This window comes from Athalia rosae, chromosome 3 (assembly GCF_917208135.1).
Source record: "Athalia rosae chromosome 3, iyAthRosa1.1, whole genome shotgun sequence".
NCBI lineage: Eukaryota > Metazoa > Arthropoda > Insecta > Hymenoptera > Athaliidae > Athalia > Athalia rosae.
The window spans coordinates 5,898,806-5,921,636 of NC_064028.1; the positions used below are offsets into that span (position 1 = coordinate 5,898,806).

General features: G+C 40.8%; 4 protein-coding genes across 5 annotated transcripts; all 4 read left to right on the forward strand.

The window, feature by feature from the left end:
• The first annotated feature begins 3,964 nt into the window (after positions 1-3,964).
• LOC125500179 lies at positions 3,965-8,105 on the forward strand. Its single transcript, XM_048651846.1, has 3 exons — positions 3,965-4,259; positions 4,331-4,640; positions 4,729-8,105. The coding sequence occupies exons 1-3, from the start codon at positions 4,189-4,191 to the stop codon at positions 6,625-6,627; spliced, it is 2,280 nt and encodes a 759-aa protein (XP_048507803.1). The 5' UTR covers positions 3,965-4,188; the 3' UTR covers positions 6,628-8,105.
• On the forward strand, positions 8,079-9,388 carry LOC105693908 (troponin C, isoallergen Bla g 6.0101-like). The gene is made up of 5 exons (XM_012414153.2): positions 8,079-8,221; positions 8,490-8,523; positions 8,601-8,744; positions 8,831-9,082; positions 9,145-9,388. The coding sequence occupies exons 1-5, from the start codon at positions 8,219-8,221 to the stop codon at positions 9,171-9,173; spliced, it is 462 nt and encodes a 153-aa protein (XP_012269576.2). The 5' UTR covers positions 8,079-8,218; the 3' UTR covers positions 9,174-9,388.
• Positions 9,389-10,668: 1,280 nt separating this feature from the next.
• Positions 10,669-12,609, forward strand: LOC105693879 (troponin C, isoallergen Bla g 6.0101-like). Of its 2 annotated transcripts, XM_012414089.3 has the most exons (5): positions 10,673-11,100; positions 11,261-11,294; positions 11,369-11,512; positions 11,574-11,828; positions 12,350-12,609. In XM_012414089.3, exons 1-5 carry the CDS (start codon positions 11,098-11,100, stop codon positions 12,373-12,375), a joined length of 462 nt encoding a protein of 153 aa, XP_012269512.1. In that variant the 5' UTR covers positions 10,673-11,097; the 3' UTR covers positions 12,376-12,609. The 2 variants fall into 2 exon arrangements, with proteins under 2 accessions (XP_048508911.1, XP_012269512.1); XM_048652954.1 differs by having other exon boundaries at positions 10,669-11,294.
• Positions 12,610-13,619: 1,010 nt separating this feature from the next.
• On the forward strand, positions 13,620-14,655 carry LOC105693878 (troponin C, isoallergen Bla g 6.0101-like). Its single transcript, XM_012414088.3, has 5 exons — positions 13,620-13,753; positions 13,869-13,896; positions 13,969-14,112; positions 14,206-14,457; positions 14,525-14,655. Exons 1-5 carry the CDS (start codon positions 13,751-13,753, stop codon positions 14,557-14,559), a joined length of 462 nt encoding a protein of 153 aa, XP_012269511.1. The 5' UTR covers positions 13,620-13,750; the 3' UTR covers positions 14,560-14,655.
• Positions 14,656-22,831: the final 8,176 nt, after the last annotated feature.

Sequence of the window (22,831 nt, forward strand, 5' to 3'; positions counted from 1 at the left end):
CGAAGCAAATTGAATAATTAAAAATACGCGTCAATGAAATATGACGTCGAACCAAAAATTTTCCAAAACGAAAGCGACAAAATTAAAAATGCTATGACTTTATACGTTAAGAGAGTATTGTGAGATCTGAAACGCGAAAGTAAAATCATTTTTATCTAGTTAGGTGAAATAATTTAATTTAATATTAAACTAGGGTTACCATGACTTTATACTGGATGTAGGATTAATATAACGTTACACAATCTACATATAATGACGTAGTCTAAGATCGAAGGGTATGTTAATGGAAGAAGGCGATTTGAACGCATAAATTATTCTGTGCCGATGAATTTACACGAGCGAATAATATCATTGAACTTATGTTATTACTTTTATTCGATTCCATTTTTTTTTTCATACATTCGGTCGATAATTTTCATCAGCCGTTAACAAGCTGCTTGTGAATCTTGTTTCGTTCCGAATTTCAATACAGCGTGACTCGAAAACACCGGTTGAATTTCATGGCGAAAAAATTTGATCACAAGCGGTACAAGTGATCCACGTTATCGACTCGAAGCATATAACGGAAAAAATAAAAGTTCTAATATACATATCATTTGCCAACGGCCAATTTTAAATAACGCGTGTGTAATTAGATTTACATACAACACCTATAGTTTGTAACTATAATGTAATATTGATGATAATGATAACGGAGGTAATGAGAATAATGATAATAATAATAATAATAATATTTATCACAATAATGTTAATAGGCTTTCAAGCTAGTAACCATTAAAAATCATATACATATCCTTAGAGTATGAGATTTCAAAGAATTTATTTGTTAACATGCTATACAAATATATATATAAATGCATATCTATCTATATACATATCTTATGCATACGCACTTTTTAATAACGTAAAAAGATACAACGTTCTATTGAATTTCTACGGGGTGTTCGAAAAACAATTAATTTTCGGCGATGAATTACGACGTTATATTATACACGTATGGCTTTTCATAGAGAAATATAATGAACTGACGTCAGCAGATTGTTCAGCTTTGGATTCATCGTGGTATCCTGCGGATGCGGTGCACGGTGTTTTTATAAAAATCTTTGAGAATATAGTCGATAAAAAAAGTAAGCGAGAAAGCGAAGAATAAAAAAACAAGAAAGTCTCAGCTCATTGGCCGCGTCGTTCGTTCCGAATTATATCGATTACGGATAATTATTTCCCGCGTTTAATTCGGAGCGAAAATTTGTACCGAAGAAAAAAGAACTTTTCCGTTAAATCGATCGTCCGAAAATACGCCAAACTTGAACCCTTTGCTGGCCCTATTTTGCTCAGGGTTCTCGGGCGGCATATGAAGACGAGTTTGAACTTTTCATCTTTCTTGTTCGGGGTATTATACATGAGAACTCAAATTATGCGGCCAGTGAGTTTAAAATTATTGCATAAGAAACTTGATATGCATTAAACACACACACACATGCTTGTATAATGAATATGCTTCAGAGAGAACGAATGCTAGTTGCTGCGTAGAAAATAGACGTAAGAGTAGCGAAGAAAGCTCGGGTAGCGAGTGCGTAGAGAAATGTGTAAATGAAATACGAATAACCGCGCGGTCATGGAAAAACGGAAGGGTTGAAAGAAATGACAAATTAATCGGGGAAACAAATCGTGAGAATGAAGAACGGGGCCGAGAAACTATTTCCGGTCGTGAAATCTCTGCCGCGCGGTATATACGGAAAAGATAGAAGGAAAATAAAAAATACATGTCATCGACGATGTGGATAATTGTTAAAAATTCGTCGGATGCGCCACGATTAATTAGATTTAACAATCATGGGGTATTTTTGTACAGTGTCTTACAGTGTCAGATCGTTGCCGGCGCATCCCATGATATACCGAATTTTCGGATAAGATTAAAAGGATCAAGGAAAAAAGGGATGAAAAAAAAAATTATCGCAATTAAAAGTGACGTAATTTATTTATATCCTTAAGATTAGACATATTTCACAAGTAATTATGAATATTACGAATATAAAAAAATTATTTATGAACATTAGCAATGATAACTGTGCAGACTGCTGTGTCGACCCCCTAATCGATATATCGATGTATAATTGTTATTTCGAACTTCGCATGATCTTGAATCTTGACCTTTGCACTTTTTTGCTATTTACTATATACATTTAATGTTCCATTTCAATTATGATGTGCATATAGGTATTTGTATATGCGTATGTATGAAATACCCCCAAATGAGCCGTACATAGACGTGGTGGGCATTTGTGCGCGTGCACCACCCCCCCCCCAAATTATAAATCTGAAATATGATTCGATGCTCGAAACTCGTCACTCTGATACAGTCTGCTATATATTACAATTATAATATTCAAATTTTGATGAGATAGATAAGGATTACTTTTCTTTTCTTTCAATTTTAAGTGAAATTATTAATTGACCGATTGATGCGATAAATTTATACCATCAATCGATCAATTATTGTATATGCATTATGGCACACCTGCTGCGAGTAAGTAAACTAGTATATAAGCAAATGACTAAAATAATATATGTATAAATAATACATAAATAGAAATAAGTGTGCGTGTGCCGTCATCTTCTCAACTCGTAGCTAACACATATATTCAAAATATATATGTGTGAAACGATCGTGTAATTACGTACACGATCATTCCGTACCTCTTGATGTGGATATAAATTCTACGCCTAATGTTAGAATAACATTGATGTTATACAGCTACATATCTATATGTGTGTCTATTATTAACATTACATTGCATATTAAATTATATATTATATATTATATATATATACATATTATACACAAATATTATATACCGTTATATAATATATGTGTATGTACATCATCTATCGCGTAATGATTTGTTATTAGAATTAAATTATATCGTACTTCTTTGGTATGAGTATACAATGTATTGAATATTATTCAGATTCTAATTACGTATCTACATGTCACTGTTTATTATTATTATTATTATGTCGTTGAACAATTACTATGTATATGTGGTACATTCAAGTGAATAAAGATATCAACTACGCAGAAATTATCATACCCGTGTAACTCGAGCACGTTTTTTTTATGCAATGGCAGAATCGCGTCATGTAATTTGTACGTGAATAATCACGACGATATGGAAACGGGAATCGGGGTATTAGGGAATGAAAATAAATCAGAATCGAGGGGGTGCGCGGAAACGATATCTATCGATTAACAATGTCAATGGAATACAGAGATAAACTCGCGGGATCCCCCCGTCAGTCGAGTGGATTTACCGTTTTTTTTTACCTCGTTTTACATATTACATCAAGCGGCTGATACGCTGAGAAACGCGAAGCCCCGTGCACTCAACTTTAACGATGAATCAACGCCGGGAAAATCGCCTTGATATTGTATATTTTACGCCGGAGCTTTTAGTTTGGATTTCGTTTTTTTTTCTTTTCTTTTTTTTGGGGGCTTTTTACCGTCAGACAGACACGATATACGATGATAAGATTTTGGTAAACTGGCGATACAGGATAACAAAATGAATTAGGAACCGATTATCTGCAAACTCGCGAATATATTTCAGATTAGATAAGAGATTATCAACTACAGGACGTTTCGGTAGCTTGAAAAATGGAAAGTCGTTAATTGCGGGCGGTGGTCTTTGCCGGTGCTGCTCTGTACGTGAGCTCCCATTACTTTATTCATCGTCATTGTTGTTTCTTTATTTTTTAGAGGATCAATTAGTTGAAATATAATCGAATCATCGGAGGGAACGAACGAACATCCGTTTTACGAATAAATTATCGCATTTGTTATGTACAAGCTAAACGAGAAAGTAGAGTCGTTGATTACTTTCGATTTGCTCGAAAGTAAATGTAAAAAGTATTCAAAAATACCTAGCACGATGATGTAACGTTCCGTTGAACGAAAGAAAGAGATGTAAAAAATTCTTGATAAAGGCGGAAATTATAAAAATTCCTACTTAACTATTCCGAAAAACTGTCAATAACTGTATCTGTGTGTCTATAGCAACATTAATCCACGGATGAAATGACGACGGTGCGAACAAGCTAGGATTTGAGCCGAACTTTTATTTGCTGATTCAGAGGCGCGGTTGTGTTATCCATAAATGTACGACTTCCCGGCTTATTACAAGTCATTCGATGCGGCTCCCAGGCTTGAAATTCAAGACAAAATTTTTGTCGAAATCCGGGAATCGAAATTCAGAGGAGAAGTAAGCCATCGGAGAATCAAAATTTCGACCATCTTAACGCTCGACGTTTTTTTTTTATTTCTCTCTCTCAGACAATCCGAATGGTGGAAGATCGCGGTTATCGGACTGATGGTAACGGCGTCGGGTCTCCTTTTGGCATCTTGTGCGTTGGCCGGCAGTTCGTCGAAGGGTGAAGAAGCTGAAAAAGTCGAAGAATCTTCTCCCACGTTACAAGGAATAAGTTCTTCAACGGGGGAGGATTTTTTCCCCGCTCATCGAAGACTGTTGCCGATGGCTCAGGTTTACTGTTTGATTCAAAGTTGCATCGTGACATGTTCCTTCGTACCGGCTTCCGCCGACGCTGGATCGATTGCCGCCATTTTAATAAACTCCGAATATCAGGTGAGTTATACAGACGAAATTCCACCGGATTCCCAATATTCGGAAAAATCGGATTTGTCGATAATGTTTGTTTTTTTTTTTTCTTCAGAATCAATGTCCGGATAAAGCGATGATCGAAGAGCTGATATTCGAAAACTGCAGATTCTCCGGAGACGCATTGAAGTTGGGCTGGCTGCCGACGAAGTTGCAGGTGAACAAATTGACCTTGAAACGTTGCGCTCTCGCTTCGATCAACGCCGACGCTTTCAGCACCGCACCCTTCAGGGCGCTGACCAGTCTTCGCATAATCTGCAACGCTGTGACCGTTCTCCAAAAATCTTTGTTCGATCGGCTGGTCGGTCTCCGGGAACTAGTGATTTCCGACAACTTGTTGCAAACTGTGGAAGCCGATCTTCTCGCGGGAACGGCGAACTCGTTGCAGATAATACAGATGAGCGGTGCGATTCGTAGCGAAATCGTACTGCGAAATATATTGGGACAGAGTCCGCTACCCGCCGTACAAATATTATCGCTGTCAGGTAACTCGTTGGGAGCCATTTCAGGAGATACTTTCAGAGGTCTTCCAAACGTCCAGTCCGTCTATCTGACAAACTCGGGGATATTGTCCATAGAAGCGACCGCTTTTCAACCGTTCGCAAAATCCGTACGTCAAATTTTTCTAGCTGATAATAAAATTACGCTGCTCCCAAACGGTCTGTTCGATTCGATAATCGGATGGAATCCGAACTTCAAAGTCACCCTGGCGAACAACGAATGGACGTGCGACTGCGAGATGGAATGGATGAGAAAATTTTCGAACGCCCATCCCGACACCATAGCGGATCGTCCCCGTTGCGCCGCACCGGCACGTAATTTTGGACTCGAATTTCCGGAGGCGAATTTCTGCGAAGTTCAAACGACCACGGTGTCCGGTTACTCTTCCGAAATCGCGCAACTCACCACGCCGGGAGATAAAATGACAGTTTCCGATCGTAGTCTCGTCAGTTTTACGTGCGAAGGGGCCGAAGAACACGAGGAACTTCTCGAGTCCAAATCATCCGGTAGGAAACTACTCGCGACGCGACAGTTCAATTTTCTCACCAGGCCGCGTGAATTTTCCGCCCACGAAGAGGAGGACGGTTCGATTTACGTGAATCTCGGTAAATCGGTGTCCACCTACACGTTGATATGGTTCTACAACGATTTCGATAAAACGAACAGCGAGCCTTCCGGTGTCCGTTGCATAGCGGACGTGAAAAAATCAATTCATTTGAGCGAACTGAGGGCGGGAGTCTCGTACACCATCTGTCTTCTGGAGATGACCGGTGACGTGACCTCTCCGTTCGACTGTCTGTCGCTCCAGACTCGTCTGAACTTTGGAAACGGCGTTTGGATAGCCATCGAGGACAGGACGTTGATAATAAGCTGTTTGACGGCGCTGCTGATTTTCGTCTGCGTCGTCAGCATGCTGGGATCATACTTGGTCGTCCGCCGGAATCCCCGGCTCCTCAAAGGGAACAAACGGATCATAATGGTGCGTCACAGAGCTGCGGACGCGATAGTTTTACCCGCGAGGATCCGATTGGCGGCGAATAAAAGCCCCCGTCCGAAGTCCGCGGAAGCGGAGAGTTCGAGTCACGGATCCGGCTACATAACGCCGGTCAGCAAAGAGAAACTAATGCGTCCGAGAGGCTCCGTCACCTCCGGTTCGAGTTCTCGTAGCAGCGCCACGAGTTACGTCTCCGGTATCGAACCCACGAGCATGCAACTTATGACCTGGAGGATCGGCAGGATCAAGGAGATATTATCCTGCAACGATCCGAACAACTTCGACGACTCACCGCCGCCCTTGCCACCCCCGAGAAACCAATCGATACCCTCCCTGTCTTTGAACGTCGACGAGAGGCACGCTTCGAACGACATAACGATCGATCCCACGGCGTCCGCTTTCGGATCTTCTGCCGACAACGGAAATCGATCGGAAAATAATTCACCGATCAACGATTAGCTCTACCGATCGTTCGGGCTATCGAAGACTGTGCAAATTTTCTTTCACATCGTTGACAGTTTTCACGGTACATCCACCGTGTTCTAGAATGTGATCGACGCGGACTGTGATATTAGTTTTAGCATTTCATTTCCCTGAACGGAAAATTGGAAACAGGCTATCCGGGCGAAGAATGGCTTTAGAAAAAAATTGCCAAGAAAAAACGGGGTGTCGATTCGGATGAATAAATGATGAAAAAAAAAAAAATCGTTCGATGAGTCGCGGGGTAGATCTTCGCAAAGGTGTCGTGTCAGCCTATTTATACCCTCTACTCGGTTACTCGACTGACTGGGCTGCAGAACCCGCTTGTTATCTGATTGGCTAAGCGGGTCACGTTATATCTGTTTTGGGATTGAAACGTCTGGCATCGTAGCTGCTCTTCTAGAGAAGACCTTGGCAACGGGCTAGAAATCCTATACAAGGATTTACAGCCCGACCAATCGAGTGCAAGCTCCGAGCTAAGAGCCGCAGGCGGGGGGGAAAACTGCACACCGCCTCGGGGAGGATGAGAATTTTTCATACAGCCAACTTTGCAATCAGCTTTAACGATTGTCTATGCGGAGAACGATTATTGTTCGTTTTAATAATTATCAACGGCAACTTCTATACGTGAACTTGCATGCACTCGTTGAATTAGATGAGTAACATTATACGACGCGTTTGAGAGGAAAAAAATAAAAAAAATATCAATCAATGAATTCGATCTTCCGGAATATGCGTGTATTGGTTCAGGGATCACGAGTCGTTTCGGCAGAGAAAAAAATTTTCGCTCCAACGAATTTTTATCTGGGTTAGATCCCGCCGTTAATCCATCCATTTCCCTGGATTAGTGGTGTTGGAGTAAATTCGGTAAATTTTCAGATACGCGAGGCTTAATTATTATCTGTTACACCCGGCGTAATAAAAGTCCACTGAAAAAATTCTGAGGTAGCGCATAATTGTTGTTGAAAATTATTCGCGTGCGATGCTGTTTTTCATTATTGTCGAAGTGAAAAATTGAAGCGAATAAAAATTACCGTGCAATAATTGTATCGCGGAATCGGCGCGATCGGTGAACGTAGATTTTAAATTGGATATCCGAGCAAGAATTAGTCAATAGATTCGAATCAATGATATTGAATTATTATTTTATATGGAATAAACATCGTTGTCTAGCTATAGATTCGGAAGTGGGGCAATCAATATTATTAATTACAGGGTACCGACGACAGTCGATGTAACGATATATGCGGTCGAACGAATTTTAACCAATAAACAATTAGCGATTGCCGATTGGTGCCAAGATGACGTATGATTGGCGATGATGTATTGCCGGTGACCGGAATTCGACGTCATTGCATCGATCTCGTTTCTAGCTAATTAGTGTTACGAGGACGTATTTTTTGTCGACTTTGAAAACAATTGGAAAAAAATCGAGCTTTTTAAAGCCGGTAAAAGAGTGATTGAAACTACGTGACAATCATCAGTCGATCAGCGACGAGATCTCACGATCTTTACAACTTGCGTCGTAGCCGCAGAAGATTTATCGATTAACGGGAGGAGCAAAAACGCGATGGTAATTAAACGTCGTGTCGATCAATTCAGATACCATTTTTCCATGCAAATGTTAGTCAACTTTTTCTATCGACTTCATTCATTGAAATACCTTAGTTTTCTCCACTCTCGCTGTAGAAAATTTGAAAAACGCGTTACCGCAGTGGTGTAGATTTATTTCATTATTACGTGATACATTTATCGTGTACAGTGAACAGGCTATAGAAATGATTGAAACCGTTATTTTCATTTTTTCTTCTTCTTCTTTTCTTCAACACAAAATTTTTTAGGAGGATCTGGAACTGTCGAAGGAACAAGTTTCCCGTGAGTGAAATATTTTTTTTCTCTCTCTCTCAAGTGCGGAGGACGTTTGATGACCCTTTGTCCTTTTTATTCGTCAGAATTGCAGATGGCTTTCAACGCGTTCGATCATGACAAAAAGGGCTGCATCAGCACGGATATGATCGGTACAATTTTGGCAATGTTGGGCCACGAGCTCGACGATGCAACGCTGAACGAACTGATCGCTGAACTCGATATAGACGGTGAGTAAAGATCGAAAATTTGCCAGCTCTCAAAAACGAAAAACCCACGAAATTTCCCTGGCGTGAACGTTCGTCCGTGTATCCAGGAACCGGGGAACTCCAGTTCGAGGAATTCTGCATGCTGGCGTCCCGATTCATCGTGGAGGAAGACACGGAAGCGATCGCGGCCGAACTCAGAGAGGCATTTCTCCTCTACGACAGAGAAGGTAACGGCTACATAACGACAGACGTGTTCAGAGACATTCTGAGCGAACTTGACGACAACCTCACGGAGGAAGAACTCGACATGATGATCGACGAAATCGACGCCGATGGATCGGGGACCGTAGAATTCGAAGGTTTGAATATCCTCTACCGAGTTTATCGACGTGTGATTCAATTTACACCGTATTTTATGCAGAATTTATGGCTGCGATGACGGGATCGTAACGAGTGCGGATCGATGGATTTATTCAAGTTGACTGAGGAATCTTAGAAGAAAAAAAAAAAAGCCACAATAAGATGAAAAAAATATTTTTTATCAGTTCTGCAGAGTAACGTTTGGCATCGAGTGTACGTGATTATGCTGTGACATTTGTATTGTTTTATATTGTGTAATCTAGTGTAAAAAATTGATTAATAAAAAAAGAGACCGAGAAAATAAAGGGTGGTGAAAAATTGAGAGCATAAGAATGCGGAATGTCACGATATTGCCCCGTTATACCCAAAAATATTGTTGAGGCCGATTTCGTGATTCACAGAGAAGATAAAAAGGTCAATTTCTAATCGTCGACTGTAATAGTAGTAGCCTAAGTGCGACAACTTTAGAGTTTGTGTCATTGAAAACGTGAAGAATTGAATGCAAGCCAATTGAAAATAGATTTTCCCCCTACCCCTCCGTTACCGTGCAACTTCTATAAACAAAGCTTATACGGTACGAGGTACACGTGTTCAACATGCCAAAAGACATCCATCCATTTAATTCTCTCGACGCGAAATTGGCGCCCGTGTCCAACGAAATTGATTTTCACGCACGTTAGCAATTTGCTCGTTTACGTATTTTGAACGCTAGGTTTCGAATTCCCCGCAGCCATTTCACTCGCTTAATTCTGAAGTTGAATTTATCGATCCCCTTCAATCAAATCCGCATGAAAATCTCTTCACTTTTAATTTATGAAAATTCTTCCTCCCCCCCCCCCCTTGTTATTTTTAGATGTCGGATTAATTAATACACATTGAAATTCGGACCACTCTGCAACGGACAACAGCGCTAATTGCCAATTAAAGTTCATTCCACGTAGAGGTACTACCGCACCTGGAAACATCGATTATTATTTCATACAGTTTCTGAACATTTCGCAACAAGATTTTAAACGACCGGTAGAAATTTGTCCGATGTATTCTAGATCTATAACATGGTATAAATATTTTATTGCGATATCAATTCGGACAATCATAATAATAATAATTCACCGACTCTCAATCAATCAATAATTTTATCGTGCCGGCGTAATCGAGTCCATGGAACAAACGCAATATCGGTCAATGTTAAGGTTCTATACCTAACCGTCGTTTAACCCGGCTTACCGAGATAAAATTTTCAGCTCGTACGCCCCTACTTCCATGTAGCTAGGTAATTCCTTCGCAATCGACGTAATCAACGTACACGAGAGCGGAGAAAGTCATGGTCGTAGAAAATTGGGATATCGAAACTTCGTTTTTATTTTTATTTTATTTTTTTCCTCTCTTTCGCTCTTGGTATTCGTTTGTTCAACGCACCGCGAGAAGTCAGGGGATCGTGCCTCGTAATTCCTCGTGCGATACGAAAGAACGAATGTTGAATATTTTTTACGAATGCAGACGCGATTTTACGTGACGCAAGTTCAAACGATGACGTTATATCCACGTGATCCATCGATTGGTAATCGATCCAATAACTGCATTAGATCCGAAGAGAGTTCGCCCCTGTGATAGATCGCGGAGTGGGTGCATCTGCAGTGCCTCAATGGATAGTTCCGATTAATCCTCGTCTTTATAATCGTCGCACATCCGTTGATATCGTTCGATACAAATATATCATATACGTTTCGTATACGACTTACATACACGTATATGTTGAAATTTAACCTCGGTAACGTTGAAAACCGCTAGAAAAAAATCGATCGCTCCGACCTAGACATCGTTCTTTATATTTGAAGTGAAACGCGAGAGCTTGGACATCATTAGTAATTATAATACCTTTGCGCGATAGTGTCTCTCGTTGTACTCGACCGCATAATTAGCAAAATCAAGAAAAAAAAAAACTATTCGCATCTAAAATATTATCGTTCTGCTCCACGGTGTATTGTAATATTTCTTGCAGCTTCCCACCGACATGGTAAAAAATCATTCATAAATCGATGCTTCGGGATATTTTTCTTACAAAAAATAAGATCTCTCGCCGTTCAATTAGATGCGTGGATCGTGAATATTTGTTTCCTCCCGTTTCTAATGTATTTCAATTTTTTTTTTTTTTCATTTTTCGCTCGTTCTTGCAGGAGGACTTAGGTTTGGATAAGGCGCAAGTAGCGCGTGAGTATCGTTCACCTGATAAAAAGTAACTTCTATAAACGACCGACGATTTTCCTCTTTCTCGTTTCATTCAGAATTGAAGGCAGCCTTCGACGCTTTCGACTTGGAGAAGAAAGGATGCATAAGCACGGACATGGTCGCTACGATTCTGACGATGCTGGGACACGAGCTTCTGGACGGGACACTGGCGGACATAATCGAAGAGGCTGACGAAGACGGTGCGTATGAAGTCCCCCCTCAATTTTTTCGCGATATTCGACGGCTGAAATTTCGATTCAGGATCCGGGGAGCTCGAATTCGAGGAGTTTTGTGGTCTCGCGGCGCGGTTCATAGTAACGGAAGAAGACACGGAGGCGATCGAACAGGAATTGAGGGAAGCCTTCCGACTCTACGACAGGGACGGAGAAGGCTACATCACGACGGACGTGTTCAGGGACATCCTGCACGAACTGGACGAAAATATCTCCGAAGAAGATCTGGACATGATGATCGACGAAATCGACGCCGACGGTTCCGGTACTCTGGACTTTGAAGGTAAACGAAAATGAGAATTTAAAAAAAAAAAAAACTCTCCCGTTCGGCAAGCTTCGCGTTCTTCCGGTCGATCGATCGCTGAATTTTCGTATCCGAAAGCTGCGCAATTTTTTTCGAAGTGTGACAAATTAATCTGCTCAATGAACCTGGTTTACGCAATATGTACACATACGCGAGGCGATATCTTCTTGGCATTGTTTCGACGGATCGTTATTTTCGGAGCTCGTAGTTGACCAACACTCGTCAGTTTGTTATATTCACAGCTGTTGTCATATCACGAGTCTCTTGATAACTTTTAAAATAGATCAGCGTTCGAAGCTGCTACGTCACGATTCGGAGATCGGAGGAGAAAAAATTTTCCCAATTTCTTTGAAATCCGAAACGATCTCGTTTCAAAGATCCACAGCCTCGATGTAATCGGAGACGAGAACAAAGTCGGAAAATTGAATCACTCCACGACGAGTGAATCGTTTATTTTTTTCCCTCAGACAATCCATCGACGATATTTTCTCTCTTTTCAGAATTCATGGCTGTCATGACGGGATAGTGAGACGATCGATGGGGATAGAATGATTAACAGATCCGGCTCATCGCAACGAATCGTGGTACTCAAGATCATCCGTATTGTTATATTTGTTCGACTTACGCACCGCGCGGATAGCGTCGAATTTCGATAGGAGCGAGAGCGTGTACGTTTGGTCGAAGAAGATAAGAGGGAAAAATAATGTATACCCACCTAGTCTGACGTAACCAAAATTAATAAAATAACGTCCATTTTTTATTTATTTCAACAATACAATTATTATCAAATCTGAATGAAACCGACTCGTGTACGTCCATGCCCCCGTTATTTCCATATGGTCAACCGATACCCAAGTTATAATTGGAAAATCGATTCGGCTCCTCCGACTATATTTCGGACGGACACCGAGCGAATCATTACCCAAATTTCATTCAATCGTTGAATGATTCAGGTAACCAGATTTTTTGAATCTGGTTCCCTACGATGCGGCGACTTCAATCCGCAAAAAATAAAAAAATAAGAAGGGATTACAAGTAGACAAATGTAAATTCTGTGCCATAATTCTTGCGTGACAAAGTTACTCGGTGCATTTGATTCTTTTTTTTTTTTTTTTCCATTTCTTTCTCTTCACGTCCACGATCTTATCGTCGGTTCCGCAGCATGTCTTCGGTATAATTAAGAACGCGGAGGGTTTGACGTATAACGCTGGCGCACGGCTGTCTCTGAAAGTCAACAGGTTTAACTGACGTGTTTCACCGACAGCCGGCTGACAAACTCGAAGTTGACTTGTCGAGAACTCGGCGGTCAACGACGAAGACTGAGCACTTCATAGAGTAAGAAACAATTGCAATGTATTCCGCCGTGCCAAACCGCACCCCTGAAATATATAATTCAGGTCGTAAAACTCATCGAATTCTAGACAGTCGGTTTTAGAATCGTCGTGTGAAAAAATGCAATGGAGAATTGTCGCAAAAATCGGAATTCGAGCAACGCGAAGATACGATGGAAATTTTCGTTCCGCTACAGCTTTGCGCTCCGGATACAGTTTCGGTTGCATAGTATTCGATAACGTGGTACGAGTATTTTGCCTAATTGGTTCGGGAAATTTGGCGAAATAATTAAACTGGTGTAGTCCACTAGCGGAGCCAAGGAGTATTTGTAGAAATTATCGAGCTGCAGTTGAAACGAGTTGTGGTTTTATGCGAGGAGGGGAAACAGCAGAGAGCGATGACGTACCAGAGACGCGACTGAAAACCGCTAGATTGAAACATTCCGAAATTCTTGCGCTTTGCACGAGGAATCTTTATAATCCGACAAAAACGGATACCGCAGTGCATATCGAACGGCGAGACTCGACGGTTTACACGCACCATCCGCAGGACAATACATCTGGAAAAAAATGGTACGGCTCTCGTTTTCTCCCCATCTAAAAAAAGTGCTCGAAAACCATCGAGGAATTTTTTTTGCACCCCCGTCCATCGAAAAATTTTAACCGATATTTCTCAATCTCTCAACAGGATGATCTCAACAAGGATCAGATAGTTCGTGAGTATAAAACTAACGGAGTGTTTTTCGTAAAATACAAGCAGAGTTGAAGCTTCGTATTTTTTTCATCAGTTTTGAAGAAGGCCTTCGACGCCTTCGACCATGAGAAGAAGGGTTGCATCGGAACGGACATGGTCGGAACGATTTTGACGATGTTGGGTCACGAGCTCAGCGAAAATACGCTAGCGGAGATCATCGCCGAGGTCGACGAAGACGGTGAGTCGAGGATCTTTCGAGATTCCCAGAAGTGAGACGGCGGAAGTCGGTCAAAAAAATATTACGATGGAAAATAAAAAACACGCGTCATAGGATCCGGGGAGCTTGAATTCGAGGAATTTTGTACGTTGGCCGCGAGGTTTCTGGTAGAAGAAGACACCGAGGCGATGCAACAGGAATTGAGAGAGGCCTTCCGACTCTACGACAAGGAGGGTAACGGCTACATTACCACCGACGTGTTCCGAGACATTCTTCACGAATTGGACGACAAATTGTCGCCGGAAGAACTGGATCTCATGATAGAAGAAATCGACGCCGATGGTTCGGGCACCCTGGACTTCGACGGTACGACGAAATAATTTGAACCCAAAGTGTCGATCTCTTTTTGCTATTGGCGTTAATCGATTTTCAGAATTCATGGAAGTCATGACGGGCGGTGACGACTGAAGACACTTTCCGAGGAACCTTGAAATCGTCGGAAATCATCGAACTTTTTACGTTTGACGACATTCGTTGGCCAATATCGGCGAAAATTTTTAGACGGAAAAAGAAATTGGGGAACAAATGTGAAAAAAAGAAAATTCTAACCGATGTCACAAGAGAGAAAATAATAAAGAAAAAAAAAAAAAAAGATACACACAATTTTCCATTTCCGAATACACGTAATTTCTCGAGTTTTCGTTTCTTCGTTCGATCAACCCGACGTCTCGGCAACTCGACGGTCTTTCAGGTATTTCGGTTGCGGCGCCTCAAGGAGTCGGTCGAATTTAACTCGTAACTTGTAACAATAAATTAGAAACTGTCGCTAACAGCGGACAGGTATTGGTGAACTATTAAGAAAGAGAAAAAAGAGAAAGACGAAAAAAAAAAAAAAGGGTGAAGTTGACTGCAATCAGCTATTGGTTTATAGAATGAAGATTAATTAGCGTCTGGCAAGAAAGCCGTTAATCAACTCGTCCGAGTTCGTTAAGCCATATAAACGTTGGTTTAGCTGAGTTGAGGCGACTTTGACCAGGCTGTGAGATCGGGCCACCAGCCGTTTGCTGAATAGTATTCTGTAAACTTGCCAGCCGCTTTATGCCAGGTAAACGTAGTAAAAATTGTGTCAAATTAGTTAACGGACTATTATTGCGGACGTTGGCGAACGGAATGGTAGATTTACATGACTCATTATAAGGGTAAAACGTACGGTAACCACTGCAATAAGGGATCTGGTTTTAATTTGTATACGCTCATTGAAAATAGTGGAACGCAGGTGCATACGGTTTACATAAGGATTTCGAAATGTGGCGTTAATTAATCACCAAGGCGTGGGGAAATAATAGATTTAATGATTACAATAATCGGCTCAAAGTTCGATTGTATGTGGATATTAGTTATGGCCGTGTAATAAATATAGGTAAATAATTATAGGTATAGAATATTCTGCAGATTTTAATTACACTTCTTTCTATTGTGTTTCGCCTTATTTTACCTCGCAATAATTTCTAATTAACACAATCTCTGAACTCTGCGTATGGAAATAATAACGTATGCATGTGTTCGTACGATGAAAAAAGAAAAAAAAAGAAAAAAAAAAACAAATCAGATGATCGCCAAACTGCGTTGACGTAACAACCGTTAACGCGGACCCTGTTACGTACCGAGCATGTCATCCCATTCGACGAATGTGTGTGGACGGTAAAAGAAAGAAAAAAAAAGGATTGATTTGCTTGGAAGTTTAGCTTTATTATATATTATGATTAATGACGCAAAGTTGGTGCACCGCAGATTTAGTACGTTGGTAGGATATAATAATTGACCCAGTTCACGGCAAATTTAACAGCGATGTATAACTTGTAGCAATGTTGCCATAATTAGACGCAAATTCGCGGTGCATTTACGTACGTACGTATCTCAACATATCTGGATATAGAATTGTAACGTAAATTGCACGGCATGCAACTCGAAATACCGTCGAAAGACAATAGAAATGTACAAGAACTTTTACGTAAAACCTTCGCTGTAGACGAACGCGTTTAAATAAATTCATACCTGTGTCCGTACGCGCACACATGGAAACGGCGAACAGGTGAATTTCCGTCATTTCCGTTCCGAGATTCGAGGAATGCGCATAAAATCTACATACCTATGTGCAAACTTTACGTATCAACGGAAATAGATTTTCACGCGGTACGTCTCGGTTATACCGCTAAATTACGGGGTGAGGAAATATCAGATGAATACCGCGTACGGAGTTTTCATTTTTTTCTCAAATCGCGTTGGAACATTTCGAAAAAGCCGTCCGCAAAAAATGGGGGACAGAAAGTTGGTCGCACCGTTTCGGTTGAGTATGACCAAAATTGAAAAACCGGCACAGCCTACTTTTGCATCGGGATACGCTTGTGCGTTTGATGTTTAAAAAAAAAAAGAAAATGGCGCAATTTAAATTTCATTCCATTCAAACTAATTGAACAGACGCTCGGGTAAATGAATACTCTACGGTACGAGAGAGCCCAAGTTTATTCCGTTGTTGTGTCGTTTCCCTTGTTTTGAACGGAAATGTAAACACAACTCGTTCGGAGTCCATTCTTCATTTCACGCTGAGAATTGGGACGTGGTGGTTGATGTGCCGGGATTACAATCGTAGTGAAATTTTCGATAATTCTCACCGGGCTGATTAAAGTGTGCCGAGACATTCGGACGTCGGACGACGCAGTTTCGGAACATCCGTCGATCTCCGGAGATTCAGGTATGTTTTCGATCTAAACGAGAATTTTTACTTCATCCCCTCTGGCCTCTGGTTTCCCAAATGTGAAAATACGCATTCCCCAACGGGACACCCTGTACACGTAATGAACAAACTTTAAGAACGCGATGAAAGTCGATTGGGTCATACGAGAAGGCTAAGACCAAATTCGCAATCGTTAATATCCATGTAGCCGATACTTTAATTGGTGAATAAAGTCAGTCGCATTGTAACTGACAATGAGTGATTCTCTCACGCAACACACACGCACACACACGAATACAAAATATGAAATGCAATACAGCTCCGCTAAACGTTGCTGAATCCGGGCGCGATTTTTAACGCCGACGTTCGAATCAACCCCTGCATCGATATCTTGAACGACGGTTGGATTTTTTTTCTCAAGCATTTTTTTTCAGTCTACATTTTTTTTTTTTTTGTTACTGCAAATCGGAAGTCATTCCAGAGAATTAAACGAGTTTGTTCGCTGCTCGTTTATATAGTTCGATCTGAAATAATCAATTTCGTATAAGGAAAATATCGTTTTGGTCCAGAGTATCGATACAACCGGTTTATAGCCGGGCCGTACTCCCTCGTAGTCTATAATCGACGATATGTGGTATGAAATTACCGTATATAAAGTACGTTCTACACATTCTTACTGCTACACCGCCTCGACGCTAGGCGAAGCGCGTGCGGTCAAAAACTAGAGCAAACATTTGCGTAATCCGCGTACGCCGACACTGCTAGCCGTAACGGGCGATCGATGACTTAAATTTATTGACTATCGATACTCTCGATCTCCGTTAGATACCTGAGGAAAATCAACGGGAGAAAGATCGTTCCGAAGAAAGAGAAAAAAAAAAAAACAAAAAAAATGGAAAATCAACGTCGATTGCGAATCATTGCGAACGTAACCGGAGATCCGACAGGTGCGAACGGTTTCGTTCCGAATCGAATCGACCGATTCCGTCGCGTGTCCCTCGTATTTATAGCCTTTAAATAATTTGCGAAAATCGACGCGAGTCGCCCAACGAATCCCTTTGGGATATGACAAAAAAGCTTTCACTTAATACATCTCGCAAAGCGGACAAATATTGCACGTAGCGTGTCCACGGTGAGAACGTGATATCCACGCGGTTGAGATAATAAGAATTCATGCAGCTGTAGAAACGCGTACAGGTGTGTGCGTGTTTGCGAACGGCGTTCCTATATCGGTGTACACGTAAAGGGGGAAGGCTGAGGTATTTTACCCCGGGAGAAATTGGAGCGCTCGCCTCCCTCGGGAATTGTACGGTCCGGTTAACTTTGGTCACCGTCGTACCGTGCGCGTTGTTAAAGCGCGACTTGGAAACCCCTCCGTTTATATTGTACCGATCCAGCATCCGTGGCCTGCGACTGTACGCACGTAGGTCGGGCGTTGTATAGAAAGCGCAATTACGTCGTCGTGCCGCGTTACGGTGCGACGTCGACGCTACGCGCGAAATCATACCGAAATATCGTTTGACGATACACGATCGATTCGTACGAAAGCTCCGCGATCTTCCGCTTTCTTGAACGATTTCAATGGCCGACCGTAACGCCGGTCTCATTTTAACTACAATATAATGCTCCGCGACGTTCTCCCGTTATACGAGAGTCTGTGTTGCATGTCCTTTTAAAAAAAAATTTGATTAGTCGACGTAGGTAAGCGTAAATAATTTGAATCTCCTAGATCCAGACGTTGATTGCCGGCCGTAATTCTACTTTTTAATTTTACCGATCACCGATCAATTAACGAATATCCCGTCGCACATTATACGCGTGGGATTTTGCGGCTTATGCAACAAAATCTACGACGCGCGGACGAGTACGAAATTTTTATATTGCTGGTGAATAAAATTTTGAAATTTCGGATCTGTCGATAAGATTGAAGGTTTTTTTTCTCTCTTATCGGAGCATCTTTCGAATTCAGCTGACTCAATTTATCTGATACCGTGTGTCGTCATCGCGGTAAATTCTTATGTCTTTTGAAATATTGTTCCGATTAATTTCTGTATCCACTCAAACATCAAGTCCCGTTTTACGTAACTCGTGCCGCGTGCGCCTCCGCGAGATGACAAAATATAACGTTTATTATAAATCATTACTCATTACGAACCGAGTTATAATACACGTTACGCGGGTCTCTGTATTTTTTTTTTCTCTTTTTCTTTCTTTAAATTTTATTAATTTATTTTTTATTATTCATTTATAATTGGAGGCATGAAATTCACTTTCTCTTTCAATTAGGGAACCCAGCTTTATTAGCTGCTCTAATTAAGGTTTGTACGGTCACCAGTTAGAGGGAGATAACTGAACTGCGCACAAATGACTTTTGTGTTCGCGTTTTATTTTTTTTATTCATTTCATTGGGCAATCATTAAAAAATCATGCATCGTAAATACGTGTGAATAATATATCATCGATCGATATTTCAACAAATTGACGCCGCATTTTTTTAAGCGAGTTTCCAGAAATTAATTGGAAAATAAAATGTCTCGAATTGTGTGATTTTCACCGTGGAAACTGCGACCCGGAGACCCGTATGGGTTAAGCGGAGAAAAAAAAAAAAAATGCAAAAAATATCCTACGTCTTGTGTTTCGACTATAATTTGATTTTTATAATAAATGAATGGTAATTACATAGGTGTATACGTATTCCGTGGATATAGGTATGCTTATATTTTAATAAGCAGGACCCAACCGATCGCATTTGCCGGTATAATTTATTTTACTCCGGAATGCAAACCACCGTGTGCTTTCTATCTGTATAACTTCTTTTTCTCCCGTTAAAACTCTCGAGATTGTAATTAAGGCAAAAACCCGTGATCGAAGTGTTATTTAACTTGTGATTAATTCGGTTCGACGTCTGTCCGAAATGACAACGGATTCTAATTTCTTGTGCAACGTTGCGTTGCGAAAGAGGGAAAAATCAAAACAAAAACAAAAAAGAAATAAAGAAGAAGCCGAGGTGAGAGCGAGCCGATCTTCTCGCAAAAAAAAAAATAAAATTCTCCACATTGTCGTTCTTACAGAAATAAAAAGCGTGTAATGCGCGCTCGATTTGATCGTACCGAATTAGAGTGCAGAATTTGGTCGCGACAGATAACCGCGCGCGGTCACCGGTATAATTTATTAGAAAGGCAGGTATGAAATAAATCTATATAGACACAGATACGGTTGAACCGCGGTAATACTCGCCGGTCGATATACCCGCCGAGTATAGAGCAGCTCGCAGCGACCGCGGAATGCATAAGTGCGGCAAAACTGAGAAAAATATCTCCAGGTATATCACCCTGTGAGTTGGTCCGGCCTTTCGGTGAAGTCGAAGAAAATCGTATCGGGGCACCCGAGATCGACGATCGACCGACGTTACCGTAGATCAGCAGCGGAATACGTAGGCTGCGAACCTAAATTTTCGAAGCGAGCGTCTCACATTTTCACGTTGGGAGAAAAAAAAAAAAAAAATTTAATTTTCTCGTCATAATTAACACCATATACAATGCATGGAATTTTCTATATTATAATGCCCACAGCTCAGTTTTGATTATTAGTAAAGATATATATGTATAATATGTATATTACACCTATTGCATCATTAACTCGGGTATAATTGCATCCTTAAGTTTCTCATGGGGTTTCTAAATTATTCAAAACCAGCACCGACGCTCGTACCTATATGTACAGGAATTAGCGCGGACTGCAGCAATACGGGCGTGCACCGCCGCTTCTTTTCAGCTGTTGCGGACTTAATGAAAATGGAAAGAAAAAAAAAATAAAACTATTTCAAATGTAATTCGACTCGATGAACAGATTGAAACGTATTCAACATGTATGGAGTTTTCCTCATTCCAAAAGACGGTCTCACATGTCATCATATACTAAAATCATATTTCACGTTGGTCTGGCACGCATCATACGCGACGTGAAAATGGCAATGCGAAGTTAAAGTTTTAGCTTTTGCAAAAACCGCACGCCGAAACCGGAAACCTTCGCGAAGGGAGGGAGGTGGGTGCCCGATATGCCTATACTTAGGAGACAGAGATAAATTACTAACGTTCAAGTAATTATTTTAGAATTCTACGGTGTATACATACGGGTGTGTATACGTGAGGTATAAAACACTACTGCATCAGTTTACTCGACTTTAGTGATTTATCTTCCAGCATTTTAGTTCGGGCACATTAATGTCTTAATTTCTCCTCTTAATTTAACTGATAGCTACGTTTATTAGGTAACCGTTTCAAAGTATAAAACGTACGGCGTTGTGACATTTTGCGTGTGTACAGAAAATCTACGTGGTACACACGCGCACCTGTGCAATCCACCAATTTATTGAGAAGAAAAAGAGAAAAAAAAAAAACCACCGGTAAGAAAAAAAAGGGGGGGGTAAAATGTTCACGATAAGCGAACACCTGATTTTGTTCGAGTAAAAAAAACTACGAAATTATACCAGCCGATATAAAAGATGCGCATATATTATCCTTTCGTGCGATGAATCGGGAATCGAGATCCGTAGATTACATCTTATCTTCGAATCTAAATGAATGCATCACACCTACGTGAACACACACGTTCATTTTTATTAGATTCGCTTTCATCTTTTGCCGGAAATGTTTTTCTTCGTTCATGTCATCACTTATACAAACAATACGCACGAATCCCGCGGTGCCTGGCAGGTGAAAATTCGCATCAATCATAAAATACCTCATGAGGAACGCGCCGCATTTTTTTCGCTCGTGCCACGATTCTTTTTTCCCACCCCTCGAATTCGCACCGTTACTCGTATCGACGGCGCGCGCGCGCTTGGTTCGCGGAGCATTTTCGAAATTGCAGATTTTATTCCCGATTTCGTTTTTTGCACCGGGTTACAGAAATGACTTATGGGTTGACGCGTTAACTGCTAGAAAATTTGATCGACCGTGAGCCGCTAGCAAATGGCAAAATTACGCATAATTGCACAAAGTGTGGAGCGTGTTGAAATAATCATTTGGTACTGGTATAATTATCGGAGTTTTTTTTTTTTTTTTTTGCTTTTATTTTTTTGTCTTTTCAACAGCTACATTCAGGTTAGATCGAATGATAAATCGCACGTTTGCGACCTTCTGGCAATCTCGTATCTCTGCGGGAGCTGTGAATTGGGTGTTTTTTTTTTTTTTTCTTCCCACACTCGGACACCCGGAACGGGATACGAAGAGTATCTGAAATTATCGATCTTTACTTTTTACGTTTGAAATATAATTCACAACTAATTGATATCGGGCGGTAATGCGGAGTCGAATTCCCCACGCCCGAATATCCTGAACGGGAATGAAGTAGGACGAATCAGTAGACGGAATTACGGATCCATTTTTATCGCGTTGTATAGGAGAAATCAGCTCCATTTTGAACGCGTGCGGTAAAAGCTCTCGGAAAATAATAAAAAAAAAGAAAAAAAGAAAAATAAACGAAGATATCTCGCAGTGTTGCAAAATGTGTTCGCTTGTTTTTCTCGGCATTAGCGCAACCCCTGAATGATTGATTCGTATCAACTTTCCAAATAAGCGATCACATTCGCAGGAAAGCAGGAACAGCAATTTCTAGAAGCCATACGCACCATACGATTATCACCAAAGGTTACATACGGCCAGTACGACCGGTCTCGTATAACTACGCGCTAATCGGAAAGTGTTAATTAATTGGTTTCATTATATTGTAATTAAACACCGATTCGAAAGTTGATAGATCGTTGATCGTTCAATTTCATAATTACTAATCACCTCGTTAAGCTTCGCACCACATTTTCTGTTTCTTCCGTTTTCAATCGAATGTTTTTTTTTTTTTTTTCCCCCTTTTCTAGCATCATTTTCACCCTAGAATAAACTGGAAATGTATCGAAATATTTTACGATCAAACGATCGATAAAAATCCATAAACTTTGCCAGCGGCGTTTGGAACGACGTAATTTTCTCTGCACGTTCAATTTTAATT

What these genes read in the sequence shown, in the direction of transcription:
- LOC105693878 (XM_012414088.3), top strand. An exon ending in CAACAAGGATCAGATAGTTC is followed by an intron (nt 13,897 to 13,968) that starts GTGAGTATAAAA and finishes TTTTTTCATCAG; the next exon opens with TTTTGAAGAAGGCCTTCGAC. An exon ending in GGGCACCCTGGACTTCGACG is followed by an intron (nt 14,458 to 14,524) that starts GTACGACGAAAT and finishes ATCGATTTTCAG; the next exon opens with AATTCATGGAAGTCATGACG.
- LOC105693908 (XM_012414153.2), top strand. An exon ending in GTCGAAGGAACAAGTTTCCC is followed by an intron (nt 8,524 to 8,600) that starts GTGAGTGAAATA and finishes TTTATTCGTCAG; the next exon opens with AATTGCAGATGGCTTTCAAC. An exon ending in GGGGACCGTAGAATTCGAAG is followed by an intron (nt 9,083 to 9,144) that starts GTTTGAATATCC and finishes TATTTTATGCAG; the next exon opens with AATTTATGGCTGCGATGACG.
- LOC105693879 (XM_048652954.1), top strand. Translation starts at nt 11,123, where the DNA reads ATGCTTCGGGATATTTTTCTTACAAAAAATAAGATCTCTCGCCGTTCA. An exon ending in GGATAAGGCGCAAGTAGCGC is followed by an intron (nt 11,295 to 11,368) that starts GTGAGTATCGTT and finishes CGTTTCATTCAG; the next exon opens with AATTGAAGGCAGCCTTCGAC. An exon ending in CGGTACTCTGGACTTTGAAG is followed by an intron (nt 11,829 to 12,349) that starts GTAAACGAAAAT and finishes CTCTCTTTTCAG; the next exon opens with AATTCATGGCTGTCATGACG.
- LOC125500179 (XM_048651846.1), top strand. Translation starts at nt 4,189, where the DNA reads ATGCGGCTCCCAGGCTTGAAATTCAAGACAAAATTTTTGTCGAAATCC. An exon ending in AATCGAAATTCAGAGGAGAA is followed by an intron (nt 4,260 to 4,330) that starts GTAAGCCATCGG and finishes TCTCTCTCTCAG; the next exon opens with ACAATCCGAATGGTGGAAGA. An exon ending in TAATAAACTCCGAATATCAG is followed by an intron (nt 4,641 to 4,728) that starts GTGAGTTATACA and finishes TTTTTTCTTCAG; the next exon opens with AATCAATGTCCGGATAAAGC.